General features: G+C 45.7%; 1 protein-coding gene across 2 annotated transcripts in view; it reads right to left on the reverse strand.

Moving 5' to 3' along the window:
* Nucleotides 1-12,178, reverse strand: part of LOC124717054 (4-coumarate--CoA ligase 2-like) — a 269,113-nt gene that overhangs the window by 104,539 nt on the left and 152,396 nt on the right. For both annotated transcript variants that reach the window (XM_047243732.1, XM_047243735.1), the window contains exon 5: nt 6,286-6,672. In XM_047243732.1, coding sequence (XP_047099688.1) covers nt 6,286-6,672 — 387 coding nt within the window. The remainder of the gene's footprint in view (nt 1-6,285; nt 6,673-12,178) is intronic.

Below are 12,178 nucleotides of genomic sequence, written 5' to 3' on the forward strand. Positions count from 1 at the left end.
AATATTGCTGCGTGGTGTGGGATCCTTACCAGGTGGGATTGACGGAGGACATCGAAAGGGTGCAAAAAAGGGCAGCTCGTTTTGTATTATCAAGTAATTGGGGAGAGAGTGTGGCAGATATGATACGCGAGTTGGGATGGAAGTCATTAAAGCAAAGACGTTTTTCGTCGCGGCGAGATCTATTTACGAAATTTCAGTCACCAACTTTCTCTTCCGAATGCGAAAATATTTTGTTGAGCCAACCTACATAGGTAGGAATGATCATCAAAATAAAATAAGAGAAATCAGAGCTCGAACAGAAAGTTTTAGGTTTTCGTTTTTCCCGCGGGCTGTTCGGGAGTGGAATGGTAGGGAGATAGTATGTTTGTGGTTCGATGAACCCTCTGCCAAGCACTTAAATGTGAATTGCAGAGTAATCATGTAGATGTAGATGTAGAAAAACCAACATGGACAGAGATTTTGAGAAACTTACGAATTCCGACTAATAGAAGACTTGCGCGTTTCGTCACAGGAACTTTTTAGTCAGTGCGAGAGCCTTACGGAGACGGCCTAAAAACTCCAGTGGCAGACATTACAAGAGAGGCATTGTGCATCCCCACGCTCTCTTGGCAAGCAGGAACACAGCCCCAGCTATGGTGCCCCCTGCTGGCGGGTCTTTAACTGTCACGTGGTATCACGTCGCAAAAGTGCAAGTAAGGAAAGGATTGCTTATGCGAAGGATAACGTCATTTCATCCAAGCGGTAGACAAAATACACGTAATCTCGTCCTATGTGAGCTGGCTTCAGTTGCACAAAAACACTACCAGAAGCTGTCCCGTATTTCTCTTCGCTGCATCACCATCTCTCATCGCCCGTAGGACGTGAAACTCGAATTTCCCTTCTTGCTTTGCAGCGATGTAATGACTAACAAGCAATCTGATCAGATACAGGACATCTTGAAACGAATGGTAAAACCGATGACATGAGAAAAAATACAACGAGTCTCCAGAAGTCAGGAGATAAGAGCCATGTGGTACTCACTGGTGTCGAGGTCAGAGAGCAAGGAGGGGCGTTCAATACATAACACGTTCTCGGCCAATTTAGCTTGAACTTTCTTCTGAGACGTCACTTCAGCGCCCATAGTTTCATGAACTTCCGATATGTGGCAGCACTATATCTAGCCTTCGAAAAGGCTTCTGTAACGGAGGAGCATTCCAAGCAGAGAGCTGTCATTGAGTTTCTTTTGGTGGAAAGCCAGCCCATCGCAGATATCCATAGGCACTTGCAGAATGTCTATGGAGAGCTGACAGTGAACAAAAGCACGGTGAGTCGTTGGACCCTCACGTCTGTCATTATCGCAACAAGGTCGTGCAGAACTTTGCAATGTCTCTCTTGCTGGCCAGCCGCATACACCTGCGACTTCTGCAATGCTGGAACACGGAGACACTCTCTCTCGAGGTGATCGACGGATCACAGTCAGACACCTCGCTGCTCAACTAGACGTCGCTGTCGGTAGCGCTGACACACTCGTCCAGCGGTTGACCTACTCAAAGGTGTGTGCCCGCCTAACAGGAGACTATACAGAGCAACAAAAGACCATCTTCGCGGATCTGGATGCGTGTTATGAATCTGTTCTTGACAATTTTTGTCGAACGTCATTGCAAGCGATGAAACATGTGTTCATCACTTCGAACCAGAAACAAAACAGCAACATTTGGTGTGGCGACACACCACCTCTCCATCGAGGAAAAAGATCAAAACCACACACTCAACCAGTAAAACCATGGCGACGGTCTGGTGGGACTCTGAAGCTGTTACTCTGTTTGATGTCCTCCCTCACTATTCAACGATGAAGTGTGAAGTGTATTGTGCTACCACCAGGAAAATCAAGAAACGACTTTAGCATGTTCGTCGCCACAAAAATGTAGGCGAACTTCTTCTTCTCCATGAAAACGCAAGGCCTTACACAAGCTTCCTCATTCCTTATCTTATCAGTCCAACTAATTTTCAACATTCGTCTGTAGCACCACATCTCAAATGCTTCGATTCTCTTCTGCTCTGGTTTTCCTACAGTCTATGTTTCACATAAGTACAATGCTGTGCTCCAAACGTACACTCTCAGAAATTTTATCCTCAAATTAAGGCCTATATTTGATACTAGTAGACTTCTCTTGGAAAGGAATGCCCCTTTTGCCAGTGCTAGTCTTCTTTTGATGTCCTCTTTGCCACGTCCGTCAATGGTTATTTTTCTGCGTAGGCAGTAGAATTCCTTAACTTCATCTACTTCGTGACCCCTCAATTCTGACGGTAAGTTTCTTGCTGTTCTCATTTCTGCTACTTCTGTCTGTCTTCGATTTACTCTCAATCGATACCCTTTACTCATTAGATTGTTCGTTCCATTCAGCAGATCATATAATTCTTCTTCAATTTCACTCAGGACAGCAATGTCACCAGTGAATCTTATCACTGATATCTTTTCACCTTGATTTTTAATTCCACTCCTGAACCTTTCTTTTATTTGCTTCTTCGATGTACAAGTTGAACAGTAGGGGCGAAAGACTACATTCCTGTGTCATACCCTTTTTAGAAGAACCTTCGTTTTTGGTCGTTCACTTTTGTTATTCCCTCTTGGCTCTTGTACATATTGCATATTACTTGTCTCTCCCTATAGTTTACTCCCATTTGTGTCAGAATTCCGAAATCTTGCACCATTTTACATTGCCGAGCGCTTTTTCCGGGTCGATAAATTCTATGAACCTGTCTTCATTTTACTTTAGTCTTGCTACCATTATCAATCGAAACGTCAGAATTTTTCTCTGGTGCCATTACCTTTTCTAATGCCAAACTGATCGTCATGTAACACATCCTCAGTATTCTTTCCCATTTTTCTGTATATCACTCTTGTCAGCAACTTGGATGCATGACCTGTTAAACTGGCTGTGCGATAATTTTCGCACTTGTCAGATTTTGCAATCTTCGGAATTGTGTAGATGATATTTTTCCGAAAGTCAGATGGTATGTCGCCAGACACATACATTCCACATACCAACGTGAATAGTTTTTGTTCCACTTCCCCCAACGATTTTAGAAATTCTGGTGGAATCTTATCTATCCTTTCCGACTTATTTGATCTTAAGGCTACAAAGCTCTTTTAAATTCTAATTCTAATACTGGATCCCCCATCTCTTCTAAATCGACTCCTTCTATCACATCAGACAAATCTTCCCCCTCATAGAGGCATTCAATGTACTCTTTTCACCTATCCACTCTCTCCCTTGCATTTACAGTGGAATTTTCGTTGCACTCTTAATGTTACTACCCTTGCTTTTAAGTTCACCGAAGGTTATTTTGACTTTCCTATATCCTCAGTCAGTCCTTCTAACAATCATTTCTATTTTCATTTACTCACATTTTTCACGCAGCCATTTCATCTTAGATTCCCTGCACTTCCTATTTATTTGATTCCTCAGCGACTTCCATTTCTGTATTCCTTAATTTCCCTGAACATTTTTGTACTTCCTTCTTTCATCGATCAACTGAAGTACTTCTTCTGTTATCCATGGTTTCTTCGCAGTTACTTTCTTTGCACCTATGTTTTTCTTTCCAACTTCTGCGATTGCCCTTTGTAGAGGTCCATTCCTCTTCAACTGTACTGGCTACTGAGCTACTCCTTATTGGTGTATCTATAGCCTTAGAGAACTTTAAACACATCTCGTCATTCCTGAGTAGTTCTGACACCGTATATATTCTTTCTGACTGGTCTCTTAAACTTCAGCATACTCTTCATCACTACTACATTGTGATCTATATTTGCACCTGGGTATGCCTTAGAATCCAGTTCCTGACTTTGAAAATTCTGCCTGACGACGATGTAATCTAACTGAAATCTTCCCGTATCACCCGGCCTCTTCCAAGTATACCTCCTCCTCTTGTGATTCTTGACCAATGTATTCGCTGTTACTAGCTGAAATTTATTACAGAACTCAATTAGTCTTTCTTGTCTCTCATTCCTCTTCCCTAGCCCATATTCTCCTTGTTGTGTACATAGTTCCACGTAGTCAGCGGGTACACAACTTTCCCACTAGAACGCGCCCCGCTTAGCACAACAGTGCAGGCGCAGCGCTCGTCCGTCTCCACACTACGAGATGGCGCTGCCATAGAGACGGACCAATTTCTGCTTCCGCCGACCCGCATATTAATGTGTAATGCAGCCAGTGAGATTGCTGCTAACATAGAACCTTTTCTCCTCGTGGATCACACTCGCACAATGATACATGAACGCGCAAGGTATTATAACGAGTGTACAGACCTCTGATGAGTCAGTCTGCATTTGTCTGCAACAGTCTGTACGAGTTCTACATTTGTTTGTACCAGTCTATAGTCAAGTTTCAGTCTGCGCCTGATAAGATTACCATCTTCCTGTACATGGCATGAAGATAAATGTATAGACACTTTTGCAAAGTATCAGATTAACATACCAATACCCAAAGGAACTTCAGATTGTCAATTGCAAATAGCATCCAGAACCAAGTTAAGTAATTTTTATGCTCGTTATTATTTTAATGAATGTGTGTGAAAATTGATCAAGTTCTGTTTAAAGTTGGTCACTGTCAATCTACTACTCTAAGCGTGCAAGTGGCTTTTCTATCGTCTCACCTAACGGCAGAAGATAAACACGTCACGATAAGACCACGAGACACATTGCTGAGACTCGCCTACTTCGTTAGAGAGACAAGTCAAATAATCTGATGGTGTGTGTACCGAAGGTCTTACAGTACGCACACCACACTTCTGTAACCTTTTCTTCTTCTCCTACAACAGCATTCCAGCCCCCAATGACTATTAGATTTTCATCTCCCTTTACACTCCCAGAGATCCGAATGGGGGACTATTCAGTTTTCTCACATGCTTTCTCTATCTCTTCATCTCTTCATCTTCATCTTTTCATCTTCACCTTGCGACGTCAACTATCGTTGTCGGTGTTGGTTCACTGTCGATTCTGATAACAATTATATCAGTGAACTTAGGCAACGTAGTCTATAGAGAACAGCGACCTGACACTATATGTAAGTTAGACTGAACAGTCAGACAAATATTATTGCGATCTTGACTGTTCATTCTAACTTAACTATCACTTAACTGTTCACAGTAACACACTCTCTGCCCCACCTTCCTATTCATAACGAATCCTACATCTGTTAGTCCATTTTTCACTGTTGTTGATTTTACCCTATACTCATCTGACCAGAAATCCTTATCTTCTTTCCATTTCACTTCACTGACCACTATCATATCTAGGTTCAGCCTTACATTTCCCTTTCCTGATTTTCTAGCTTCCCTACCACGCTGAAACATTTGACATTCCACGACCTGACTCATAGAACGCAATCCTTTCATTGGTTATTTAATTTTTTTCGCATGGCCACCTCCCCTTCGGCAGTCCACTCCCAGAGATCCGAATGGGGGACTATTCTGGAATCATTTGCCAATGGAGAGATCATCATGTCACTTTTTCAATTACAGGCTACATGTCCTGAGGATACCCGTTTTGTGTTTCTAATGCAGTGATTTCATTGACTTCTGCATACTCATGTCATTGAACATTATTGATTCTTCCGCCTTTAGGGGCAATTTCCCAACCCAAGGACATGAGAGTGCCCTGAACTTCTCCTCAGTCTTCTTTATCAAGGCTGAGGATGACTTCTTATGACAGATATCTTCGGCCGCCATTGTCGGTTATTAACCAAAATTTAAACAGCAATGGGTTTGGAACCTGGGACCGAGAGCGTTTTAATTACTAATAAAGACGCTACCCCTAGGCCATTGGCACTACTGGAGTAGGGCACGAGCGACATCTCAGGAGTGGGGGACCCACCCACGTCAAGGTCACAGAGTTGGCTGGCAGGTTCTCTGGCCTACTGGAGGTTGATCACAATGTTGCACCTGGACAGGGCAAGCACAAATTTCCACTGGAGCAGGGCACGGTGAAAACCTCACGAGGTAGGGACAGTGTGGCAGTCACCAGTGTCGAGGTCAGAGAGGAGGTTGGCAAGCTCCCTATACTGCTGGAGGTTGGCCAAAATGTTACGACTGGACAGCATGACGTCCACGGGCAGAGTAGGGAATAAAAACATCTCGGGAGACAGGGGAAGTGTGGTACTCACCGGAGTCGAGTTCAGAGTACTGGATGGCAGGTTCTCTGGCCTGCTGGACGGTGGCCAAAATGTTACGACTGGACAGCATGACGTCTAGGGGCAGAGTAGGGAATAAAAACATCTCGGGAAATAGGGGCAGTGTGGTACTCACCAGAGTCGATTTCAGAGTACTGGATGGCAGGTTCTCTGGCCTGCTGGAGGTTGGCCACGATGTTACGGTTGGAGAGCATGACGCCCTTTGGCAGCCCTGTCGTGCCGCTGGAGTAGGGCATGATGAACACCTGGTCTGGGGAGGTGAGGGCGCCCGGCAGCTCTCCCTCGGGCGCGGCCCGCTGCACCAGCTGCTGGAAGTCCGCCGCGCCCTCGGGGGTGGCGCCGGGATCTAGGGCAGTGCTGGAGGCGGCCGCCGGCACAGTCACCAGCAGGCGTGGCGGGGGCAGGCCCGCCTCCTGGAAGGCGCGCACCACCGTGCCGTGGAGCGCCGGAGTCGTCACCGCTGCCGAGGGCCGGCAGTCGCGCAGCTGTTTGGACAGCTCCTCTGTGGGCAGGTTAGGTCACTCGTCGAGACAGATTGACAAAAGCTGTTAAGCACCTGGAAATTACTGTCTTAGTGCAGGTTAGTAGATACGTATATTATGAAATGGGGCAATGATCTTTGATGGCTAGAATGCCTACCACAATGCAGATTAAGTGTTTTACCAGAGCTGAGTGGTTATGTGTTGGATGCTTATTCTGCACTGGCTTTTATACTCGTTGCTGATATTACAGAGTTGTTTCTGGGAACTGGCCAAGTCTGAGCTGTTGTAACTACAACCAACTGCAGGAATGCCTTGGGCTGCGAATCGGAGCCGCCAGGCGGGGAATCCGCCGGCGGTGGAGCACGCACCACCGGGTAAACACAAGGACGAGTCGGACGACAGATCAACGACAATAACCGACCACGACCGATTATGACTGACACAACAAGGAAGAGATAAACAAAGGAGGCTTGTAGAAACCACAACACCAAACACCAACAGTAAATCCACTCGGAACCAGAGCCAGGCAAAAGTCAACAGCGAGCAACGACAAGAACGCAGTACCGCCGAGATAGAAACTCAATCCAGAGCGAGTACCAGACTGACTGGATAGGTTTTTTTTTTTTTTTTCTTTATTGTGATTTCATTCCCCTGCCCCATATGGGCAGGGGAGGGCTGTCAGCAGCAAAATCCGCCGCTCTTCAGCCGAGTGACACGACAACTAAAACAAGAATAAAATAATACATACATAAGGAGGTAAAAAAGGGGAACATAAAACAGAGTAAGGGGAGAAAATGGAGGTAAAAATACACTGACATGTAGACGTTCATTGGGGACAGGTAAAAAAGTCACCAGAAAGTTAAAAAACGCAGTTGGCGATTCTTAAAACACAGAGAAGACACTGGATGCGCATGCACAGGTTAAAAGTTGGCCGCAGTATTAAAAACACTCCGAAACAACACACTTAAAACCCACTTGGAGCACACACGACGAAGAATGAAACTACCAGGTGGGACCTGCCGAGGGAAAGGGGAGAGAGGATGGAAAATGAGGGGAGAGCATGGGGCAGCTGGGGAAGCGGCGGGATGAAGAGAGGAGGGGCAACCGTGGGTTCACGAAGAGGCAGGAGACACATGGGGCGGGAGAGGAAAAGGGAAGACAGGGCAGGAGCGAGCGCAGAGACACTAAAAGAAGGCACAAGAGATGGAGGGGGAGTAAGTGGACTAGGGCGGAGCGGGTCCCTATATACGAAACCGGAGGGAGCGGCTATTGGCCGCTGTCTGCACGTGGTGTAGCGGTGGCGCCCTCGCTGCGCGAGAGCCGCTGCCCGGAATAGCCGCTGCGGACGCGGAGCCCTCTATGGGCTGACCACGTCCATTTGTTCTGGCGCGTGTTCGACTTCCGCGGCGTCAGGTACTAGATGAGCCATTACCTGGATTTGTTGGCCAAGTATAATGTGGACCTGCCATTCTCCACAACCGGTTTATGCTGACAAAACTGTAGTGTGGGCTGTGTTCAAATAAAGGAGCATTCAATAAGAAATGCAACACTATCTTTCCGTTCAATTTCTATTGAAAAAATGCGGAATTTGTTATAGGACATCGTCAAACATTGCCACTTTATCCCCTACAGTTACCTGACGTTCCGATAGGTGGTGGCGCTGTATGTCGGTTTCAAAACAGAGTCTGCAACGGAGATGCGTTTCAAGTATAGAGCTGTCATTAAGTTTCTTTTGGTGGAAAACCAGAGCACTGCAGGTATTCATAGGCGCTTGCAGATATCTGGTAGTGAACAAAAGCACGGTGAGTCGTTGGGCGAGGTGACCCGTACCATCTACCACGTGCCGGCCGGCCATACACAACTGTGACTCAGGAAATTGAAGAAACGAATTCAGCGCATTCGTCGGCGCAAAATTTCAAACGAAATTTTCGTTCTCCCTGACAACACGAGGCCTCACGGAAGTCTGCACACCCGAGAGGAGCTCAGGAAACTTCATTGGACTGTTCTTCCTCATCCACCCTACAGCCCGGGTCTCGCACCTTCCGTCATCCACATGTGTGGAGCAATGCAGGATGCATACCGCGGGAAGCAGGATGTCGACGAGGGCGATGTGATTGATGCAGCAAGATGCTGGCTCCGAGGTCAACCATTGGAGTAGTACCGTGCGGGCGTACAGACCGTCCCAGTAATGTGACGTAAGGCAGTCGCGTTTAACGGAGATTTTGTTGAACAACAGGGTTTTTTAAGTAAAAGAGAGGGGAATAATGTGGTCTATTGGAATCCTACGTAAGACCAACCGTATTTCAGAAAAAAATACTTTGCATGAATTTTGGACCACCTTCGTAATATTGTTACAATGCACACAAGCAAAAAACAGCAGAACTATTATCTGACTAATAGCAACGTTGTACATACTCGTAATGTATGTAAATAAGCAAGACTGGTATGATGTGGTTCAAAATGGTTCAAACGGGTCTGAGCACTATGGGACTTAACATCTGAGGTCATCAGTCCCCTAGAACTTAGAACTACTTAAACCTAACCAACGTAAGGACATCACACACATCCACGCCCGAGTCAGGATTCGAACCTGCGACCGTAGTGGTCGCGCTGTTCCAGACTGAAGCACCTAGAACCGGTCGGCCACACCGGCCGGCTGCTATGATCTGTATTGGCTCGAATGGTCACCTGCATTAGTGTTGCCACCCTGAGATTACACAATCTCGACTGCCAGGGTATATGATGAGCAATCTCTGCACCGGATGGTTGATAAACACTGCGATGCACAGCGGAAACTGCTGTGTCCTTCTGTCAGACTTGACAAAGTACAAAAGCGGCACCATTGTGGGTTCAGCTCACGGGTGGGTGATCGAAATGGTGTATGCCCCCCGATATGTGGGCCGTTCTCATATAACAGTGGTCCGAGATGTGAGCGAAACCAGAAGTATCGTCGAAGTCAGGCCACACCAAAGGAGGACTGCTCTACTGCGCATCCAGCACACTGTAGGGATGGGAAAATCCGACCGGTTAAAACCGATGCCGGGATTTAGTCCTGAACATCCGGTACTGTTCGATATTTCTTTGGTCTCGGTTATAAATGGGTTTTTATTTTCCACTAATAGCCGGGTAAAAAACCGAAATACCGATTAGCCATAAAATTTTTCGTATTTAAATAAACGTTTTTTAAAGAATGATTGTTATTATAGAAAATGATAAAAGTGATCAATGCTGTTTTTATAACTAAGCCGATACGAACGAGCGACAAACCCATGGTGCAAGGACTCGTACAGCACTGCTCAGACAGTATTGTACATGTAAGCATCTGGTGTGGCCAATTAGACGGCATGTGTGTACATACAGTGTACTAGACTTGTCATATATTGTCTGTTTGGTAGTTTCTCTCTGTCGTCATCGGACATCAGTTGTATTACAGAGTGGCGCCGTCCCCAGTCTGGAAGCATTGCATAAAGTGCTGTACCAGTGAAGTACAACACTCCATTTGCTTTAAAAGATTAAAAATGGGAGAACCTACAATGAACTAAGGAGAAAACGTAACAGGGCATTCATAGTTACAAACAAATATATATATATATATATATATATATATATATATATATAACGCAGTTGATCTGCTGTCGCCGGCCGCAGTGGCCATGCGGTTCTGGGCGCTACAGTCTGGAACCGCGCGACCGCTACGGTCGCAGGTTGGAATCCTGCCTCGGGCATAGATGTGTGTGATGTCCTTAGGTTAGTTATGTTTAGTTAATTCTAAGTTCTAGGCGACTGATGACCAAAGAAGTTAAGTCCCATAGTGCTCAGAGCCATTTGATCTTCTGTCTGTGTCTATATAACATGCTTTTCTCTGCTTGAAGCCCTTGGAAACGGACAAATTAACATGAAAAATATAGTCCTTCGTAGTCAATTTCCAGGCTTTAGCACTGACTATTCGTAATGTTCAAATAGTGGTATGATCCCCGATTACAACATGATTTCTGAGCAGAGCTTGAAAAAATTATGATCAGTAGGAGAACGATGGTAATTTTTTTTTTTTAGTTGTCAACGGTTTATCACTTTTCGAGAAAAGCATCGAACCGTGGATGGACAGTTTTCGTTTACTTTTTTCCAATGTTCGATTTCTACGTTTAGCCGGCCGAAGTGGCCGTGCGGTTAAAGGCGCTGCAGTTTGGAACCGCAAGACCTCTACGGTCGCAGGTTCGAATCCTGCCTCGGGCATGGATGTTTGTGATGTCCTTAGGTTAGTTAGGTTTAACTAGTTCTAAGTTCTAGGGGACTAATGACCTCAGCAGTTGAGTCCCATAGTGCTCAGAGCCATTTGAACCATTTCTACGTTTATTACAAGATATAATAGGAGCAAAAGACCGAAAATAGATTATTTCATAAACCGGTTATTTTGAGCGGGTTTGAGCGGTTTTAAAGTGACTTTGAAAAACCTGTACAATGGAAAACCGGTTGTTTCAGCGATAACCGCCATTTGTAGCACTCTGTAACATCCTCAACCTGCACGTGGCATCTGGGCAAATGTAATGGAGTCACTACAACACGCCATGTTATCCCAAGCTATTGGTCGAAGACTTGTAGAATGCATGTTACTGATTCATCACCACACGCCTAGCCTGGCAATAACAAAATGACACAACGGCTGCATTTAAGATGTGGTATGAGTGAGTTTCTACAGGGTGACAATTATTGAACTATATAAAAAAAACGTAAATTAGTTACAAACTGCGGTGTGCAGACGCTTTATTCAACATGTGAAGGTCTCTATAGATATTCGAATTTAGGTTACGACATGTTCGGTATGCCTGCCATCAATGGCGATGATGTGGTACAGACGAATAGCGAAATTCTTCATGAGCTGCTGAAGTGTCGGAACATCGATGCTGTCAATGACCTGAGCCGTTTTTAGCTCATCAGTGGTTCTGGGGGTATTGCCGTGCACCTTCTCTGTAATATAGCCTCACGAAAACGAGTCATTTGTGTTCAGGTCCGGAGAATATAGCGGGCAATCGTGCCCCATGTCAGTGACCTCTGGGTACCCCAGAGCCGGAATGCGGTCCCCAAAGTGCTCCTCCAGGACATCAAACACTCTCCTGCTTCGATGGGGTCGAGCTCCGTCTTGCGTGAACCACATCTTGTCGAAATCACGTTTAATTTTGGATAACGGTGACGAAATCATCTTCCGAAACCTTCACGTACCGTTCGGCAGTCACCATGCCATCAAGGGATATCGCACCGATTATTCCGTGACTGGACATTGCCCACCACACAGTCAGCCGTTGAGGGTGGAGAGACTTCTCGATCGCGAAATACTATTTCTCCGACCCCCAAATGCTCCAATTTTGCTTATTGACGAACTCATCCAAATGAAAGTGGGTGTGGTGTCACCGCCAGACACCACACTTGCTAGGTGGTAGCCTTTAAATCGGCCGCGGTCCATTAGTATACGTCGGACTCGCGTGTCGCCACTATCAGTGATTGCAGACCGAGCGCTGCCACACGGCAGGT

Source organism: Schistocerca piceifrons, chromosome 9, assembly GCF_021461385.2.
Source record: "Schistocerca piceifrons isolate TAMUIC-IGC-003096 chromosome 9, iqSchPice1.1, whole genome shotgun sequence".
NCBI classification, from domain to species: Eukaryota; Metazoa; Arthropoda; class Insecta; order Orthoptera; family Acrididae; genus Schistocerca; species Schistocerca piceifrons.